The sequence below is a fragment of the Rhinolophus sinicus genome, linkage group LG05, assembly GCF_036562045.2.
Source record: "Rhinolophus sinicus isolate RSC01 linkage group LG05, ASM3656204v1, whole genome shotgun sequence".
NCBI lineage: Eukaryota > Metazoa > Chordata > Mammalia > Chiroptera > Rhinolophidae > Rhinolophus > Rhinolophus sinicus.
This window is the reverse complement of record NC_133755.1, coordinates 25735027-25756672: the sequence shown is the minus strand read 5'-3', so window position 1 is coordinate 25756672 and position 21646 is coordinate 25735027. Positions and strand designations below refer to the sequence as shown.

Genomic DNA, 21646 nt, shown 5'->3' with positions numbered 1-21646 from the left:
CCATTCATCTTTTAAGACCCAACTCAGAGGGTATCACTGAAGGGCATTTCCTGACTATCCTGAGCCTTTGCCCCGGGAGACCCCTCTTCGCTGGGCTCCCACTTGCGCATGCACAGTGCTTTATCTTCTCACCCAGCACTTAAATGTCACTTGAATATACCCAACCCACCTCCACAGTTCCCCAGTCCTCAATAGATTGTGGGTACAAATGAGGTCACGTTAACAGTTATAGCCAAAGCCCACTGGCTATAAATCCCCACCAAATAGTGGCAGAACCTCAAGTTCCCTTTCTGGGTTCCCTGCCATCTAGTATCTTCCAGTGGGTCTTCAGGTGAGGTCTCATGGGACCTCATCACTCTGGTCACTGCCCATGCTGCAGTTCTGGGGATGCCACAGCACCCTGGCCCCAGACAATGCTGGTGTCTGGGTACCACACCAGCCCAAAGAGTGGCCAACAACCTGTCAGTTCTACTCCACTGAAGGCTCGAGGGAAATAGGATGGGAAATAGAGAAACCTCTGCCTCTTGACATGGAAGCTCTCAGAGCCCCAGGCCCAGATCCCATGTTTTTGTATAGGGGCTTTCCTGTCACATGGCAGAGGCACACCCCAGCCTTCCCCTCATGGGCCTCCCTGGTCAGAGCCAGCTTCCATCACCACCACTGACAAGGTCAACTTTGTGCACAACTCTAGAAGGCAGTGGTTTCATAAAATACAACATAAGTAGCACCCCCTGGAGTTGTTCAATAGAGTATCCCTGTATGTACCTACTTCCCAGGCTTCTTGGGGTACAGGCTCTGGAGACTAAGCCCAGAAAGGCCAGGAAGCCCCTTCCTCTCCCTGTCCAAGGCCCTCCTTCCAAGCTCTCAATGCATATTTTAGCTTCTGCCTCTTTGCAGCATGCTTGACAGTGGGTTGAGCCTGCTCCCCACCCACAGATTGGGGTGCCCCTTGGGCCCTTGTAATCAAGTCCATATACAGTCTATGACCAACTTCTGTTACATAATTATATTATGGGTCTGTCTCCCCTACCAGACGGTGTGCTCCCTGAGAGCAGGGACTGGGTCTCCTTCATCTTTACAGCCCTGGAATCCAGCCATGGTCAGTAACTGGTGCGTGAACAAATGAATGAATGAGACTCAGTATGGCATTAGCTTTAACAGTCATCAGCATGAGACTTCTAGAGACTTGTCAAATCTCCATGTCTTGGTCCTCTCCTTCCGTCTCCTTTGTGGCCCCCCTGAGATCCTTGCCATGGCTCCTTCCCAATCCTCCCACCATCTTCTCACCCGAGCCAGGCACAGCTTAGCCTAATGCTTCTCTCCCTTGGTTGCACATTAAAATGTACTGATGCCCAGGCCCCACTCCAGACCAGCTAAATCCAATGTGCAGCTGAGGTTGAGAATTCCACCCTGCTCCCCTCCATGCCAGAAGACTCCTCACAGCGTGCCTTGAGATGGCGGTCTCTTCAAAAGCATCAGTTGGTGGTCATTGCACTCAGTGTCCACAGTACACATGGGAAGTCCAGAGGAGAGTAATGAAGGGTAGGAAAGGAATAAAAACTATGCTCTAGATAAGAGACTGCTCTATGGGACTATCTGCTGCGAGGAGCTAGACATAGCTCTGCCCTGGGACTTTGGTCCTGAAATCAACTGTTTCCCAGTCTTCTGTGGACCTTTCGGTTACATTCCAGTCTATGACCAGTTTACTTAAGGCCCTAATAGCTATTGTACAGCCGTCTCCTGTTCACTTACTGCTCCTTACAGCTCAGGTTGGCCATCAACCTTCACAGACCTAGGGACCTCTAGTTTATTTGGCACTGTGTCCTCCCAGGAGGTCAAGCTGCCGGCTGATTACCCAAGGTCTTGCACATCTTTAGGGGGCAGCTGGGTAATTGCATAACCGTTAAAGCAACGCAGCCATGTCCTGGGGCTGGCTTCTGAGCATGTGAAGCAACTTAACTTGGTCTTTTCAGCTGCCACTGTGGCCGTGAGCCTCTGGAGCAACTTGAAAATTTACTCATTAACTCTGTGATCATTGGATATCTTTTCCTGAACTTCCTTCTGCCAGAGGGCCAGAGACTTAATTAGAAGCACTTAACCTTTTTTAAAAACTTGTGGTCATTTTAATGGGAATACTCATCCAGAGAAGCCAAGTCAAAAACCAGTTCCTGTTATTGCTCAGGCTTGTGGAATGTCAGAGGTGGAATCTTAGCTGTCACCTATCACAGAGGTTCCCAAGTGTGGCAACATATTAGAACTGCCTGAGGAATTTTAAAAAGTGCTGATGGCTGGGCCTGACTAATTAAAAAGCACCTCAGGCACGGCTGTGTTTAAAGCCCCCTCATGAGGCTGTGTCCTCAGGGCTGAGAATATTTAGTAATTCAAATTCCTTTATTTTTCATATAAGAAAATTAGGACTGAGGTGTTTGGGGGGCAGTTCTGAGATGTTATCCCTGCTTTGATGGCCAGTGTGTCCAACAGGCCAGAGAAATAAACAGTAAAACAATAAACAGTAAAATTCTGCTCTTTTCTGTAAGTAAGCTCTCTCTGGGCCTCTTGCCTGCTCTCCCACTTCCTTCCCTTCTCTGGTTTTTCATTTCTAAGTCAGAAATCTAAGAAACTCTAGAATGTCTCATCTTTCCAAGCCCCTAATTTATAGATTTGGTAGATGAGCTAGAGCAGTGGGTGCCTTACCTGGGACCACGCATCAAGGGGCTGTGTCCAGGATTACATTTGCTACCTCCACGGCCCCCATCTGCTAACTCTGAACTCTCACCAGGGGCTGGCAGGTGGACTGTTCATATTCAGTCCTGTTTCAAAGCCGGAAGTTGGAACATTTAAAACTGTATTAGTTGTAACTTGGGGGAAGCTAGACATTTTGGGATTTTGTTGACCCCTTTTCATTTTGTAGGTGCTAAATCATTGTGATGAGGGGTATAGGGGGGACTGGAAGGGGGAGTGGGGAGTTGGTAACTGGCCTGGGACTGGGATGAGGCAAGCAAAGGGCCTAGGGTGGGTGCAGAACTGAAGGAGGGGCTCATTCTTAAGGTCATGCATGGGCCTCCTTACATTTTGTGCTCTATGCCCTTCACTTGCGTCACCCTAGACCTGGCTCTGAGGCAGGAAGAGGGAAGGGAGGGGGAAGAGGAAAAATTCTATCCTAGCCAAAGAGCTAAACCTAGAATTTATTCCAAGTTAAATAGAGTTGGAATGCTAATATGCCAGTCTTAGCCTACCTTAGGCACTGAATCCAGCTCAAAGACCAGTGATCTCAAAAGCAGAGAAGGTCAGAGCGGGGACACCCCCGAGGGTACCGGGTACCGAGGCAGTGCTGACAAAAGCTCAACTTTTCTCCCTCCCCACTGTCGTTTGCTCCGCGCCACAGCCTGCTTCAGCAGTCATGGAGCCTCTGGGCGAAGGTGGCCCCTGGAGAGGCAAAGAACAGAGAATCCGGAGAAGCGGCAAGTCTAAATATTTAATTTATTCTTTTTGTTCCTTTTTCTTGAGAAGTAGCTGCAGAAATCAGCCTGGGTCCCGAGGCTTTGTGTTTCTCGCAGTGTGCAGGGCAGGGAAAGCAACTTCAGGCCATGGGAACAGCTCTTCTCTCATGCATGGAGATGCTAAACCTTGTGGTCCTCTCTGGTCTCAGAGTCCATAATTAGAGCTTTGCAGTCTTTGTCCAGTGTGAACTACAAATTCCTTGGGCACTTAGCTCACACTGAGCTATATCGGATATTACTGAGATGCCTGCCCTAACCCTGTCTGCCCGGAAATTACCACATGCCCCTCCAGGCTCACGAAGGGTCCCACCTCTTCTGAGAAGCATGTCTCAGCCTCTCTCACCAAGAGAGGATGCTTGATAACTGTCCTGTGACATTTTCTGTATTTGATATGGGATCCTGGAACAGACAAAAAGATATTAGTGGAAAGATTGGTAAAATCCGAATAAAGTCTTTAGTTAATAATAATGTACCAATGTTGATGCCTTAGTTTTGATAAATGTACCCTGGTTAAGTAAGATGTTACCATGAGGGGAAGCCGGGTGAAGATTATACAGGAGCCTTTTGAGCTATGTCTACAATTTTCCTATAAATTTAAAATTATTCCAAAACTTTAAAAAATATTTTTTAAAAATGCATTAGATGTTTTATCCTGTAGTGAATTTGAAAGACTGAGGTGTTAGAGTAAAAATCTCAACCCAATTACTTGAGAGTTCTCGGCAAATAACTTGAGTCTATTTGTTTGGCTGTGAAAGGGAGATAATATCTATGTGGTCAGGACACTCACTTGTCCCCCCCAACTTGGTCCTCCCCTTCTTCCACAGTGATAGAAACTTACTTTTTAAATGGATATCTTTCATCAAAATGCCTTTAAATTTCCTTTCTGTGTTGTGTGTATGTGTGTATGTGTGTGTGATAATTGAAGGCTTGTTTCTACATACAGCAAAAACCTGCTCATGCATATTGTTTGGGAAAGTCTAGCTTGTTTTCTTAGAGAGGTCTGAAGGCCTCTCATAGGTAACAAATACCTATGGCTTCCTTCTTTTCATTTCATATATTTTGATCCAAAGATTTCATAGTTCTGTCCCCACCCTGGTTATTCCCTAGGGCTAAAAAGAAAAATATTTTGTAAAGGGCAGCCATTGTATTCTTTTCTTGGCATGTTCCCCTGCAGAGCTCTGTGTACACTTAGGGCTCTGTATAAACAAATGGCACAAATATAGATCTTGTGGGGAGAGCTCTTGCCGGCTGTTTTTTCTGGGGTCCAGTGTTAACTGTATTGTTGATGTGCTTATGAATTGAGGTTGGTTTATGCTTTGAGTGAGGACCAAGTAGAGATGTTCTTGAGTATTTGAATTTGGACCAAGTAGACACAAGCAGATGTTGATTTTCACACGTGACCTTTCTTTTTGAATTTGAAGAGGACGATGATACTTTTTTGTCTTCCTGTCCATAACGAGGAAGCTTTTCCAAAAGCTTTGTATGGGAGTTATCTTCATGCCCAAAGTCCCTCCAGTAGCTTCTCCTTCCCCTCCACCATGATTTTTGATGTCTTAACCTCCTTTCCAGTCCTTTCCCACTCATTCATTCTATTCTTCTAAACTGGTTTTATTTCTCTAAAGAATTTAATGTCCAGTCCTTGTACCAAGAACAGCCTTCCTCCTTTTCTCTCTGGTTCCACCTCAGAACAAAATTACAAATGAAATCTAATGGTGGATGAGTTTAGACTAGACTCAATTTATACCTTTGATGGACAGCTGTTGTTCTGCTCCTAGACCAGTTCTCTCTGAAGTAATGTTCACCAAAATATGTGGCTTCCAGAAAGCCTGGAGGAAGACTGATGTTTTTCCTAGAATGCAGTTTCTATGTCATTGTGGTAAACAGGAATTTTCAGACATGCAGTCAATGAAAGCCTTTAACATTCTCTTTGGATGAATCTAATCCTAAAGGCTCTGTAACCTCCCTATAAATAAGAATTTTACAAGGCTAATTGCCCAAATGTTTGATTCTCCTGCCTGAAAACAATGATTTGGGTGTGAATCACTGACCACACATCCCTCCAAACCCACTCAGGACCAGCAAATGGCAATTAAACCTACAAAGCTGCAACAAACCTTTCCAGCTATAACTATGTATTTAACTCATGAAATCTTAAAGCAGTTTTGACAATAATCTCATTAGATTGTTCCATGGTGTGTCAATTAAAAAACAATACAATTTTATTCAAAAGTTGGCTTATGTACCCTTCTCTCATCTAGAACTTTCTATTAACTGATATTTATGAAATTACATACATTTCTGGTGCAAAGATAAATAATAGTTATTATGATGAGCCTGAAACACTTGTGGAAGTGCCTTCTGAATCATCAAACCAAGATGTGATTTTTGCTTAATATATTTTGGGGTTAAGTATATTTGAGGTTCATTCTTGGGAAATTGGGCCTATATGCCTAATAAGACCTTACATTGGCAGGTCAATTTCCAATTTATCTAGTAGTTTAAATGAGAAACAGTTATAATCCACATTCTAAAGCCAAAGGAATTAAGGTGAAGTGACTTGCCCAAAGTTTATAGAAGGTAATAAGTAGAAAAGCTAGGACCCAGGATCCAGGTCTGCTATTTTCTTTTACGGCAGTTCTTTTTTTTTTCTTTTAAAGTCAACTTTATTGGAGTATAACTCTGAGTGAAATCCACCCACTTAAGTGTACAGTTAAATGAATTTTGCTACTCTCCTATTTAAAATCTTTTTTGCACAATATTTGGCAATTCTAGCTTTTGACCCCCATGAGGGTCCCTCCTCCTCTTCTCTCATTGGTCATCTTTGGCCTCTGAGGAGATGTCTTTTCTGCTCTCCCGGTTAATAACCAGCCAGCTCCACCAAAACCCCTGGGAGCCATCCAAGTCAGGGTCCCTGCACACTCATATCAGACAGCCTGCACGATTTTGAGTCCCAAACTGTATTTACCTGCATTATTCACCAAACTTGACCAAAATGGTCAACCATGTTACTTTATAGTCCAGATAAAAGAAATAGAGACAGACTTCCCACTAAACAAAACAAAGTGTGAATCCCTGTTCCAGCTGCTTGGATATTCTAAGTGGTAGGCTGTGCCCATCTTTGCAAGAATGGTGAATTTTAGAGGTGAGGTATGACTAGGAGAAAGTCATCTGTTTTCTGATTGGCTGCTGAGCAACAGGTGAGCTAGCATCAAAAACAGAAATGTCCTCAGCCTTTCTCCACCCTCTGGGGACCTGGCCCTCTCACACAGGCTCCTGGAGGAAGGGAAATATCCAGGCCCACTTGATGCCTAAATGGCTCCCTCCCTGGCCACGCCAAGACCACAGAGGTTTTATTGAAAGCTGCTCCAGCCCCTCTCCCAAGTAGACAATTTCCTGTCTCTGGTCCCACCTGTGTCTTCCCATGTTGCCTCTCACATGTTCAATCCAAGCCCATGAAGCCACCTCTCACCATTGCTGCTTGGTTTACAATGAGCCCGGTTTGGCACTGGGGGTCTTGAGATGAAGCTTCTAGGATGACTCGTGTCTGCTTCAGGAATAATACTTCAAAGGACTCTCCCCTCTCACTCAGCCACCCATAGTCCACTCATGCCTGGTCCCACAGAGATACTAGTCATTACATGTCATATTTAAACTGTTAGATGGATAACAAAAGCAATCTCACTTTGGCCTAATAAGCTTAATATCTTTTTTGTGCTTATTTGAGGATTACCTAGCACATCAGCAAAGTTTATACAGTATAAAATCGCCAATCATAACTTTATCACTTTAATCAGCTGAGTTGTTTAAGTAGAAAGTTTTGTTTTTCAGAGCAGCACACTAATTTATAATCTAAAGAATGTGCAAATATATTTCTTATCTACTTCTCTATATTTTAATTATCTTTGATTCTTCCTTTGAAGGATGAAAACTTTAAAAGTACATGCTTCATATTTCTTTTGAGTCTTTTGTATCTTTCTTGGCTTTGCTGATATTTTTAGAGAAAAATATTAAAAATCATCGTTATCAGTACTGTGGACCCCCAATGGGGAGGAGAGAGAGAGTTGCAACAACTGATGTTAAATTGGGGGTGGAGGAGAAATAGTTGGATGGAAATGGCTATAGGCTCTCTCCTCCCCCAGGAGTAGAACTGATGGTCCAAACCACTAAGCTTGGGGAGTGGAGCTGAGTCTGATCCAGGCTGGGCTGGCCTGTGAGGGGTTTTATCTGGTTGAGCAGGTAAGGCACAGGGTGGGTTTTCTAAGGAAAGTTTAGGTGCATTATGTGTATCTAACACGTTTATCCAATGGTCCATCTGTCCTAGGGAAGAGACTAGATTGAACAGGGCCCAATCGAACCAATGTTCAGAGATTGGCTGTGGTCCCAACAGGGAGCTGGAGAGGGCATTGGAACCAGAAGTCATGGCAGAAGACAGCCAGACAAATGGACCATATGTGGTGAAAGGGAGACTATAACTCCACACTTCTGTGGACAACTAAAGGCAGATTCATTTTTTCCTGGAACACTGGGCACTGGGCATGGGACTATTTCCAGCTCCCTCTCAACAGCAAGGAAGGCTCCACATGCACTGCAAGCCTAGTTTCACGTTGGCTCAGAGTTCAGGCAGAATGAGCCTAGATCTTACACCTCCTATCTTCCTATTATGAAGAGCTTTCTTTTCTCTTTACCTCCTTATCTATCTGGAGAGACTATTGTCTTACATTTACAGTTGTCACTTTGTAGTTTACAAAGCAGTTTCATACAGCACCGCCTCAAAAGGAATCTGACACCAGCCTAGAAAGATGAGTAAGGGAGGAATTACTACAGATAAGGAAATGGAGGTCAACTAAGTTGACCAAGGTCACATAGTTAATCTTGTTCTTTTGCTCCCCACTCAAGTTCAGGCTGCCCACATGCTGAGATCAGGTCCAAGGATATCTACAGAAAGCTGCTGGTTCAAAAAGTCCATGGTTCTGCTGAGTTCCATGGTGGGCACCAAGAACCTTGCCTGGGTGAGTTCCTTGGGCCCTTGCTTATTGGCTCTCCAGTCCTCTAACTGGGCTTTTCCAACCTCTGAGAGCCACATTCTGGAATGATGCCCTTGGATTTGGACCTAGATCCTCACAATTTGCTTGCAAAGCCCTTACCAGTCTCTTTTATGGATGGAACTAATAGACGGGTTATCTCTAGATTCCTCAGGGCCTAGAGTCTGGGGCAGCAAGCACTTAGGAAATGAATATTTCCTTCCTGCCCCACATTTATTTCCTTTCATGAAGAAGTTCTTGTGTGTCTTTTTGAGGATTTAAAATTATGTCTGTCTTATGGATAGTGGCCTTGCTGCTACGATGATCCTTCTCAGAGTCTTTGCTCCTTGTAGGGTTTGGAAGTAAATTTCCATGCCACACATGGGAGTGCTAAAAGGTGACAATTCATTCATTTAAAGTCACAAACCAAGTAAGAGGTGAGTTAGAAACAGGCTCTATATCTCTCTTACTCCTAAACTCTGTCTTTCTTGAAAATGACAGACAACCCTGGAGAGCCTGGATTCTTCTGCTATTCAGCTAGGAAAAAGAACTAGTTATAAATCTCCTGCAGGTAGAAAGGGCCCCCCTCCTCCCAACAATGATCAAAAGAGACATGATGATACTGAACATTTTTTTTTCATCTTTTGGTCTCCTTCCTAACATTCAAAACAAACATTTTAGAGAAGACACAAAGGATGAGATAGGATAGCCACAGTGTAGGGTTTTACTGAATACTCAGCGTCACCACTTTCCCACTGCCAAATTCTAAAGGTACTTATGACTCTTAATCTGTGGACTTTGCTCGGGTCCCAGGATTGGCCTCAGCACAGGACGCTGGTCATGAGGTAAAATGCACATCTCTGCAGTAACCTGAGCATCAGCTGCAGTTCTTGGAGGCTTATGGTTTTTTGACTGTGTTTGAAAATGAATCAGACAGGCTTTAACATAGGAAATGACACTTCTCTTATCACTCTATGTCTTAGGTTGGGTACCCTAGAAGCCGAGCTGCAGTGGGAATTCAGGTGTACCTATCTTGGTGGGGCAGTGCTCTAGGAGAAAGGAAATGAGAGAAGCAGAATGAGACAGAACGAGCAGCTAAGCAAGGATTTCATCCCAGCTGGAGTTGAGCTATGATCTGATCTCAAACAGTATGGATTGATTGTACCCCAGAGCTTGAGACAGGGGTGCAACCTTTGGCACAGGGAGAGGGCCACTCCCCTTCAATTAGACATTGGTTGGCTGCCACAGATAAGTGGTGGCGCAACCTCCAGGACGAGGGGCTCCCATGCAGCAAAGGGCAATTCTCTGAAGAAAGGGCCAGCTGTGATGCTTTCACAGCCATCTAGGGTGGGCACTGATAAGTTTACCTACTACACAGGGATGAATGGTGATCAACAAGGGCCATTTGGCACAGCCATAGAGAGCCACGAGACCATAGAGATGCCTGTCATATTCTGGCTTCCTGGAAATAGAATGAGCAACTATTATTAGGAGACTGATCTAGGTTTTGTGGTTCTTGAAGCTTGTTACAATCTAAGGAATTTTAAGAAAAGAACACAAAACTAAATTCAAAATTAGGTTCACAGCCTGTGGAAGTGGTAGGTCCTGAAGCTAAAGTTTTGTTAGTCTCATCCATCTCTGGGTATTTTAGATCCTTTGTGCAGAAGAGAAAACTGAGGTTCAGAGTTTAAGTGAAATTGCCCAAGGACGTCAATCAATGAAGGATTGGAGCTAGAGCCGTATTCTGGCTCATAGTCCAGAGCCGGCTCTGTGATACAGGCACGCCCATTGCAGAGGACTGCTGGGAGTTCAGGAGATAACAAATGAGAACGTGCTTTGTAAGCCCTCCCTGAAGTGTCATGTGGCTATAAGGCATTATTGTGGTGAAATGAGCAATTGATCTGTGAGATGGGATGTTGCCAACTTGAGTAATTTAGTCAAAGGGGATATATATATAGAGGGTGCCAAAAAAATGTATACACATTTTAAGAAAAGAAAACTATTAAAATTGTAATACTCAATATATACCGATAACAAAAGATGAGTACAAGTCACGTTTGACTTCTGCAATTACAAGAGATGCTCAAAGTGGTTACCATCAGTGTCCAGACACTTCTGATTACGGCAAACTACTGCTTGAGCAACGTTGACCAAAGGGTCCACTTGTATGCATTTTTTTTGGGGACTCCTGGTATGTTTTCTCTCCTGAGTTTCCTATGCTGGCTTCCTAGGTTTGTACAATAGCAAATATCGCTGGTTTGATTCAAATTTGCAAGCTTCCAAAATTGGCATGAGTAATAAATTGATAAATCGCCCAGGCTCGTGGCTACTTGCTCAGCATGAAAACAGAAAACACAGGCTTTATCATAGAAAACAAGAGCAGTCCTCCTTATTAATGTACAAGAATGAATAGTTGATGACCTCTCAATGGTTCATGAGAGACAAGGCTGAGGAGATAAGAGAAGGGCGGGAGTCTCTTGAATTAATGGTGCAGAGCAATGATAGAGTAGGTTTCTAAAAACTTTTTTTTTTTTCTGTCCAAAAACTGTTGCCAATAAGTGCAGCTAACTCTAAGTCCTAGAGGCTACAGCTTATGCCCAATGGTTTTCTTTCATTCAAGTTTTCATCAGCATTGGGTTAGAGGGGCCCACCAATCCCCTGAAGGTAACTGAATGTCATTTAATTGGCATTATGTTGACCTCTTTGCCTTCTTTTCTGTGGACTGAGCAGCACTGCTGAATTTTGGGACAGTAGCACACTGAAAGAGTTGAACAGCTTCATTGAAAAAAGCCCTTTTTTTCAGAGTTTGTTTTGCAATCCCTCAGGATCTCTACTCCTAGGTACCCAAACTCAGCCAGGTGAGAGAACTAAGCTGTTGGTTGGCCTGTTTGCTTAAAGAGGATATGCCACAATCAGCTCATTTGTGCTAAAAGGTCTTTGGAGAACAAAGACATCAGGGCTTGAGAGTTGTCCCTCTCCTACTTATGTCACTTATCTCTGTTCATTTTGCATGAGTAGAAATTATAAGTGGCATGCTATTTCTCCATCATCTCCTAGCCTTTCTTGATTATCGTACAGTAAGGCCATTTTTTCAAGTGTCTCTCAACTCCTGGAAGACGGGGATGGGAGTGGGTCATGTGGGTATTCCCTTTCACTTACCACTTTGTTTATAGAGCAACACTCTACTTGGTCTTGGAGAAGATTCTTCAGGGTCAGGAAAGTGTGGGAAGGGATGGATCAAAGGATGTGAGTGGGAGTTAATGGGTATGATGAAGCACGGAAGCAAGGAGACTGGGTTTTCAAGATCTTGGGATTTTAGGATCTTGATCTGAAATTCAGTTTTCATTGCCCAGATTGTACATTTGAAGATCAATCCTTGGAACTGGAAGTGGGTCATTCACTGAGGCTGACATAGGAACCACATCTTTGGAACTTTCCTAATTTTCGTTTTTGTGCATCCCAGAATTCTATGTTCAGAGCTGCAACCAACAGTGACTTAGATGTTACATTTAATGAGACATTTGACTAGGAATTTTAGAGAAGTAACAACTGAAAGCCAGTAGCAAGGAACTCTAAAATTAGAGTGTGTGTTGTTTAGACCTTTGTCTGTGGCATGTGACACTGTTTGATACTGCCAAAAAGAAACAAAGAAGAAAACAAATTGAATTCCTCCTCCCTTCAAAACAAATAATACACAAACATGAGATGTAAGTTAGAAGGCCTGGACTTTCTATCTGTGCTAACTTTCTAACATTGGCCAAGATGAGTAAAATAGGAACTACTCTCATAAGTAAAAGAAAGGTATCTTTTCACCTAAAAAGAGGGTGCATATAGGAATTGTGTTTGGAAATTATTGAAGTGTAAGAGGAAAAACAGTTTCTGTAGGAAATAATAAGAATTTGGGCGATAGCATGGGCATGACCTCTACAGAACAGTGAACCTCCATTCTCCCCACATTTCTTTTTCTAACACTGGTGAGATTGAAACTGTTGACATGGTCAAAAATGCCCGTGCTAAGAGCCTTTCTCTCCTCAGCACTCCCTGTCAGCTAGCATAGGTATAGGGTATAATAGGAGAGACTCCATTTTAAAACCAGACTCCATCTTGTCTATAAAGTCAGGAATGCAAAGGGAAAACAGCCTGAGACACTGGTTAACTACCTGCTGCATACATCCTGAATGTACATAACTAAGAAGGGAAGAGAACACAGTGCAATCACCAGAACTTGTAAAAGTCACCAGCACGTTCCATTCTCATGAAGTCAATCATTGTTTGTAAAACAAAACGAAAACACACACAAAAAAACCCCATAAATTGTAAAATTCCATGTAAATTTGTTTTTATACAACTTGAAAGAAAACCCTTTAATGGGATGATATTGAACAGACACCTGCTGACCATGAGATAGAGACATTGCTTGTTTTGACCAAAGGGAAACGATCTGGGACTGCCCGCCAGTTTCTCCCTGGCTCCCTCCCTCTCCCGCTCCCCAAATAGCCAGTAAACACCAGGAACCAGCCAGCTCCTTCCTTCTTGCTGGTTCCCTGGTACACTAGCTATCTCTCCCTAAAGCTTTGCTTGCTGAGTTTCATATGGGCTACAATGTTCATTTCTGACATTGGGACCCAAGAACCTGGCATTTGTTGACTCCATCAACACCTGGGTGATAATAAAAGTAATAAGAGCCAGAGTCCTTGAGCACATTGAGGAGCTTTATCAATACATGTTAAGAGCTTAATCAATGTTATCTCACTTATTTCTTGCTCTAAGCCTTTGTGGTTTCATCGTGTTTTAGATGGCAGAAACTGAGACTCAGAGGTTAAGTCACTTGCCCAAGGTTACACGGCTAACAGAAATATAACGCTTTCCCTTTCTCTACTGTCCTTCCTATTCCCTCTAACTCAGATCAGCTTTCTATGTTGTTATTTTGGTCCCCTGGTCTTTTTCTGAGGTTTCCTCCTTAGCTGCCTATTAATTTCATTCGCATATCTGCAAATTCTAGTGAATCCAGCAGGACAAATTGACTAGATTGTAAACTGTGTGAAAAATAAGGAATTTTGCCTGTCATGTTCATGGCTATATCCTCTAACCCATAGTAGGTACTGTATACATATTTGTCATATGAAATATTTATTACTGAACAAATGATATGTCTACAGAAACTCAGATCCAGGAATCTGCTTTGGGGTTCAGGTCAGGTTTCTTGAAGGTTTGGGTCTGGGTTGGCTTTCCCTGGGAGGTGTCTTCTGGAATTTGAGGGTCTGGGCAGGCAGTTCCCGCAGGACAACCCTGATAGAACCACTGATGCAGGATCCACCCAGAACATATGGTTTGCAAGAATGCACAAAATCCCAGAAGGTAGCATAATTGTTCAAGAGATGTATATCTCTCCTTGGTATTAGGACCAGAATGAAATTTCTGTTGAGAAGCCTCATAAAGGGGGTCTTGCATGATGAATGTTTTTAATGACATCTATGCAGGAGATACCAGGGATCTATTCTGTGGCCTTTTCTATGGCTACACTCAGTGGAGGTGAATGGTAGTTTCCAGAAGTTCAATCAGAAGTCATCAGGCCCAGCCGTTGGATGCCACCGAGGAAGTAGCCCTCTCCCTGTTTTAACCACCCCTGCTTTCTGGCTGACTCACTGTAAAGGTTTGCCCTTTGGGAGCAATACGCCAACCTGGGAAGACTTTATTCTTGGATTGTTCTAAAAACAACACTAGAAATTTAAACACATGCTCTCATATACCCTGTGCCTCCTCTCTGACCCATTATCCCAAAATATGCTGGATCTGAAAGACCATTTCACTTGGAGGGAGCTAAAAGTTTTGAATGAAAAAGGTCTTACTGCTTTCTAAATAGGATGATGGAAAAATGCAAAACAATCCAGGGACAGCCAACCAGTTGTGTGCTGGTACCATTTGTTTTGATGCAAATTTAAGACTACAGATGCCCAGTAAAGCAAAAGGGACAGTGTAGACCTGGTCCCCAGAAATACAAGTTTTCATTCTCTCTGGCATGCTTTGCTGATGTGGCAGGATTTTGGAAAAGCCAGTTATTCAAAACTAACACTTCTAAAAATGTTAGAGCCTGTGGGTAGTCTTACACTTTTCTTTGGAGTGGCAAAATAAATTTCAGACCTATTATTTTGTTGTTTAAAGTCCCCTGATCTAAAGCCAGAATATTGAGGGCTGCTGGCAGTGTTGCAAGGATAAAGCTCTCCCCAGGCCTCGTTCTGTTCCAGGGAGCCTGCCAGTTCTGCCTGTCTGTCCAGTAAGAGATTGGGTAATCCCAATACCCCTGGGGGCCTACCAACCCTGCAAGAGCCTGCCTCCGAGTTTAATCTGGCCTAGCCGGTCCCCCAAACAAAGAACCACTTCACTGTCCATAGAGGCAGCTTGGATCACATTCTGCTGGGTTTAAAGCTATAAGCCACTTACCTATTGGCACAGGTTCAGTGCTAGCCCTTTTCACATTTGTGTAAGTCAGGATTTCTAAGCTGCGTTTGGGATTTACCTTTTTCTTCCCCCTCGTCTATAACAAAGTACAGGACACATAGGATATGACTAGTATTGTATGTCCCCAACAAGGATAGCACCAAAGCACAACAAATGTAGGTTCCACTGAAGGAAGAGCCCCTGGCCATGGCGATGGACACTGGCTACAGCCTACTGCTCCCTGCAGGAGGAGCTACGGGCAGTTGGGCAGCTCTGATTCCCTTTTGACATAACTGGGCTGCCTCTAAATGACGGTCTGAGGGAGGTCCAGAAGGCCCTGTCTTCCAGGACATCCACTGTGGGGACTTTGTTTCTTATGGAAAGCTGTTAGGTATTAAAGAATGCCCTACTAAAATGCAATTACCTTGTGGCGGGTTCTGCCTTAAACATGACCAGTTTTCTGGTAGTAGGCTTGGTGAAGGCGGGGGGAGCTAAGGGCCCCCAGATGGGACAAGGCTTTGGTTGGAAGAGAGGGAGAAGAGGTGGTTGAAAGAGAAAGAAACATTTGGTTTCCAGACGGCACTACCTCCCAGTGCCACTAGCAAGACAACACAATGCCTATAGGTCCTTCTGTGCCACCAGTGGGTTGAAGATGTAGCCAGGTGGAAGAATTAAAAGGGGAAGAAAAAAGGGAGGGGAAGAGAAAGGAAAGGGAGGGGGAGAAGGCTTCAGGTGAGGAGGAAGGGGCTAGCCTCAGCGAGTGTGTTGCGGTGGGGTGTGCTCCAGTTACCCCCACTTACCACCCCCCCATCAGCTGCCGACTGTAGGTCTGTGATGTGTCTGAAGGTGCAGGCAGTGTGGTGAAGTGGAAGTGGCACTAGCCTGACACCAGGAGTTCTAGTCGCTGTCCTGTAGTAACTGGCTGGATGACCTCTGGGATTTCTTATCCATAACAGGAGGGGGTTGGCCCTATGGTCTCAAAGGTTGCTTCCAACTGGAACAGTTCTTGTGAAATAGTAACGCTTTTGAAAGCCCCACGATTCCACCACCAGAAGGGATCCACAGCTTGCCAGAAGACATCCCAATTAACCCAAGGGAATGGCTAGCTGTACAGACGTCTGTCACCCCTAGCTCCCAAGGCGGAGTCTCGTGTTGGCAGGAAGTCTATAGGAAAAGTGCTTGGAAACTGCTGCTAGTCTTAATTCCTTTCTTTAACCTTGAGATAAGAATGCCTTTGTTTGAGTCTCAAGCAAGTCTCAAATTATGTAATTCACTTTTATTAAGACTCTCTCTGACTGTTTCATATTCAGCCTTTTACTTGCCCTGGTTTGTGGCTTTAATTGAAGAGGTGGCCTTGTATTTATGCTCCGTTTTTTTGTTTTTCTCCTTTAGATCTTGACAGGCTAATTACTTGGTTTGTTTAGTGAACACTGAGGCCAGCTCTACAATCCAGTGGCCTGACAAAGGGCCTGTGACTGCTCTGGGAAAGCTTTGCTCCTCGTGCAGCACGTCAGGAAGTCTTTTCAGGGCAACAAGCCCAACCAAACCAGATCTGCCTCCTCCCCAAGCCCATGCCCCCTTAGAGAACCAGACAATTTTGCTCTTGTCTGTCGAGCAACCCCTGGTCACAAGATTCATTCATCACTTATTCCTCAGCGTGGTCCTCCCTGACACCCCATCCAAAGTAGCTCCCTTCCCCCACGCACAGCTCTTCCAAAATGGTAACACTTACTACTCTTTGGAATTATCTTATTTACTTATTTTTGTTTATAGTAACTGTTGTGCTCCACCTTGCCTGGAATTTGAGTCCCTCTGTGGTCAACAATCACTTATTGAACATCTAGCATGTACCGGGCATGGGGCTTTCTGGGACAGATGCGTCCATAAAAAATAAAATAAAAATAAACGTGTTACACACTCGGAGGTAAGTTGGCAAAACTAGAAGTTTTCTCAAATACTCGTGTTCTGTCCTGCTAAGTATTTGGGAGATTGCCATCCACTGATTCACTACTTGATGTTGCGCTAGGTACTGGGATGGGCAGGAGAACGCAGGAGATGAACAGAACGTGTTCTCAAGGAATTCACTGGTCCAGTGTGGGGAGCATGACGGGGACGACAGACATGTAAATGAGAACTCTAATATAGTGACATTGGTGCCTTAATCCTGTGATGCACACATTGTCACGGGAGCAGTAATCAGATGAGGAGGAGAAGGAGACCAGCTTTACAGCAGAGGGTTCAGCAAGAGTTTGACAGAAAAGGGGAAGGGCACTCAAGACATGAGGAACAGCATGTGCAAAAATAGGGAGCCAAGAGAGGATTTTTGGCAGAAGAGGAACAAGTCAGAAGAGCTTTGCACAGGAGGGAGAAAGCTTGGAGAAACCACGGGGAATGAGGCTGGAAAGATCAGCAGGGGCCAGATTGCAGAAAGTATGATTCCAGGGTCTAGTACGGAAAAGGGAAGAAGGGAGTAGGGCTGCCCGTAGAAATGTAATCTCAGAATTCCTGAGTTGGACAGGACACCAAGGTAATCAAAGGGAGGCATATTTATAAACCTTCAGGTCCTGATTGTTGCTGATACTCTGATTCTAGAAATTTGCAATGGCATTTCGATATATGTAAGGGCGTATGGTGCAAAATTGGGGAGATCTTTGAAAGAAAAAGAATACAAAATCTGATTACAAGAATGCACAGTGGTGTGGACCATGGCCTTGGCAGAGCCTCATACAAGTGAGGGGCTCTGAAGCTTACATTTCATGAGCTTCACAGTGAAGCCACCTCTGGAACCTTCATGGTGTTTATACAAAATATTGCAAGATGGAAGTAAGGCCTGATGTTATGATTTCACAGTGATTTCCCTGGGAGAAAATTATTTTGCTGCCAGTTCTTCCTCTGCTATAAATAAGTCTTAGTCCTGTGCCCTCCTTTCTATGTGTACCCTTTCTCTAGGTGACACTGCCCTTAGCATGACCCACAATGTCTTTTGTGCTCTAGACCCTGCCTGTCTTTCTGACCACATTTTGCCTCTCCCCCTGCTCCAGCCATACTGGTTCTCTGCCTGGTCCTCATAGGTGTCAAGTTCCCTTCTATTTCAGTGCCTTTGCATCTGCTGTTCCCTCTACCTGGAATACTCTTTTCCCAGAACTTTATTGTCACATTCAGAACACAGCTCAAATGCCACCACCTCAGAGAGGCCTTCCTTGATCACCCAGCCTAAAGAAACCTCCTAGTCACTCTCCATCTCACTGCGTTGCTTTGTTTTCTTCCCAGCATTTTTTTATTAGTCAAAGTCATCTTATTTTTTGTTTGCCTTTTTAACTATCTGTCTTCTCCTATCACATAAGCCTTTTGAGCACAGGTACCTTGTTTATCTTTCTCACTATGCTGCATCCTTAGCACCTGGAGTGGTCCACAAAGACACACACACACACACAAAATAATAAAAAAAAAAATACAATAAAATAAAATAAAAGAAGTCTACAGAATTTGCCGATAGCATTTTTACATAATTATAATAATTTGCATTTGTATGGCACTTTCTAGTTTCAAAAAAACTCTTACATATACAATCTCACTTCCACCTCAAAACAAACCAAAGAGGAAAGTAGGAGAGAGATTGTTATGGCCCCATTTTAAAAATGAGTAAATAGAAATTTAGGGAGATAGGGTGATTGTTTAAAATTTTTAGCTAATAAGTAACACATTAGGTCTCCTCCCATCAAGACCAACTCTCTTTTCATTCTGGCTCATATTCTTAACACATGTTACTTCTCCTAGCTCCTCAGAGCAAGAGAATTTATCCATAGAAGGAATGAGAAAGCACCTCTCCCCATCCTCTGATAGGGAGGGATAAGAGAACCTGGCCTCCACGTAAAGATTTACGGCAGAGAATCAGGCTAATTATTACACAGTGATAACGATTAAGTTTAAACAACAACAATGCATTCATTGTCTGTGTGCAGTCGGATTTCATTACCTATCATGAAACTGATGAGGGACTTAAATTTTCATTTTGATTTAATGACAAAAGCATTGACTGCTGGGCAATTTCACATATTTCACCCTTAAAGGCAAATCTACTAGATGCTGAATAAAGAATGAAAGCCATCCTTGCTATTTTTTTTTTTTTTTTTAAATAGAGGTATTTGAAGTAATGTTTTTCTAAAATTGTCTAGAGAAGCAGTGACAGAGCAGGGAGTTCAGAAGTTAGAAATTCCTGGTCCCACTCAAAAACTGTTGGAAGTCAATTTCTACAATTCTTCTGGGCTTCCATTAATAGAAATATTTAGGAAATGTTGATGCATTTGTAATACTTGAATGTGACTCATATGGATTTTTTTTTGACAAATTGCATAGAAAGTGTGCAAATCATATAGAGTGGAATGAATTTTCACAAAGTAAACTATACATATGTAATCAGCTCCCAGATCAAGAAATAGATCATTACCAGCACCCCTCTTGCCCCTCATTCTAATAACTCTCTGCCCTGAACAAAGGGAACCACTATTCTGAGTTCTCCCACAATAGACCGAGTTGACCTGCTTTTGAACTTCATACAAATGCATCATCTATAAATCCCATTGTGTGTTCACCACTCAGAGTCAGTTCTCCTTCGATCACCATATATTTGATCCCCCCTTACCCTCATCTCCCACCCCCACCCCCTTACCCTCTGGTAACCACTAAACTATTGTCTGTGTCTATGAGTTTCTGTTTCTCATTTGCAGTTATCTTTTCTTGTCTGGCTCCTTTTGCTCCACATTATATTGGTGAGACTCATGTATATCATCATGTATAGTTATAGTTTGTCTTTTCTTACTGCCCTGTAGTAGCTTTTTGCCTGAATATGCTACTATCTATTCTACTATTGATGGTCATTTGGGTTGTTTCTAGTTTGGAGCTATGGTGAATAGGGCTATGACCATTCTCATACATGTGTCATTGTGAAAGTATATATGTATTTTAGTTGGGTATAAATCTGGGAGTACCACTCCTAGATCATAAGATATACTCAGAGTTTTCCAAAGTGATTTTACCACTTTATTCTCTTGTCATTAGTATATGAGAGTTCCAAATGCTTCGCTTTTGTTAATGCTCAATTATATTCTTATGTTGTTCTCTAATTCCTTCATATGTATAAGTTCAACCCACCCAATAAGATGGCAAGTTTCTTGAAGTCCAAGCTTTTGTTCTAGGCCTCTTCCATAGTTGTTGTGGCCCTTAGCACAGTGCTTGGCACGGAGTAGGTATCCAGTAAATTCTGATTGAATTGGGCTGAATTAAATGATGGCGGCAAACCCACCAAGGACTGTGGAATATTTCTTTGTTAATAGTTCCACACCTATTCACTCTATTTTCAGGCACTTCCCAGGGTGGTGAAAGGACCAGGAGAGAGGAATTCTAGAAAATGTTCAATTCCTTCGGGTTCCTCTAAAGCCTCCATTCCAAGTGCTGAAACTCTTTAGGTAAAATGAGCCCTTCTATTGTCAACAGGATTTTCCAAAGGCGGTAACTTCGTCCACCAGAAAGTAGAACAGACAGAAGACTGTCTTACCCTGGTTGTCAGGAGAGAGCATTGTTTGTGTCCTTCCATGCTCGAAGGGGTGCTTTGGACTCAAAATGTCTGATCTTATTACACTAACCTGATTTCCCTATGGCTGTATCCAGTTTGATAGAAATTTCTCCAAAGGCCACAGTAATCTCTAGGATACTTAGTTCCCTTTTTGGCTGATTTTTTTTTCATCTGTCCTAATTTTTAAGAACTATTTCTGTCATCTCATCAGCTAAAGAATCTGTACTCAATTGTCCCTTTCAACATGCAGCATTGTGTTGTGATACACACATGTTTGTTCATATTAAATATTGGCCATTTCTGGACTGAGATCCCGAGATGTTAAGTGAGGACACTTGAACAGTTCTGATTTAATTTGGAATTAGGCACTTACTGAAAATAATTGATGAAATATCTATCCCCACTCCCAACACTTTCTCTCAGTTTTAGACCTGACATTCAGCAAGGAAGATGGGTTTTAATGGACAGGGTCATAATGTGGGGAGTAAAGAAGGAAGGAAAATATGGACTTTGAGAAACATGTATAAAGTGCTGATAAAACTGAGCCAGTTTCCAGAGTCCATTTGGGCCACCTGCTATCAGGCATATCTAAATAGAACGTGTGTGTGTGTGTGTGTGTGTGTGTGAGTGTGTGTGTGTGTGTGTGTGTGTGTGTGTGTAGGGGATGGTGAAAGAAATGAGAAGTCCCTGAGAAGAGTATTGTGGTAGGATCCCCAAAGCGTATCAGATAGTAATTGTATACAGCCACTAATGAGAACAGGCTTGTTCTGCAAGTTGAAATCATGAGCAGCAGGTAATCAGATCTAGTGCTCTGGGGCCTCCCACGACAGTGATTATTGTAGACTAGACCAAAAACACAATGGGATGTTTGAGTTTCTCCTCTTTCTCTCCCATCAGTGCTTCCCAAGATTCGTGGGGAGAGGGAGGAGGGCTGAATTTCAAAATGCTCTTCCACTGGGGATGAACCTCATGTCTCAGATCTCCTAATATGAGATCATGTATCACATACATATATGTCTCTCTCTTCATAAATATATTTGCTTTTCAATCTCAGATTGAACTGACTATGACTCTTGGGCTTATTAAATCAGGTCCATTAGGCAGCTCCATGGGTA

At 43.2% G+C, this 21646-nt stretch overlaps 1 protein-coding gene across 2 annotated transcripts in view; it reads left to right on the top strand.

The window, feature by feature from the left end:
- Positions 1 to 3263: 3263 nt before the first annotated feature.
- ATL2 (atlastin GTPase 2) overlaps positions 3264 to 21646 on the top strand; it is an 85153-nt gene continuing 66770 nt past the window's right edge. The window contains exon 1 of one of the 2 annotated variants that reach the window (XM_074331904.1): positions 3264 to 3461. In XM_074331904.1, coding sequence (XP_074188005.1) covers positions 3401 to 3461 — 61 coding nt within the window. In that variant the 5' untranslated portion in view covers positions 3264 to 3400. The remainder of the gene's footprint in view (positions 3462 to 21646) is intronic. The other variant, XM_019742240.2, reaches the window with a different exon arrangement.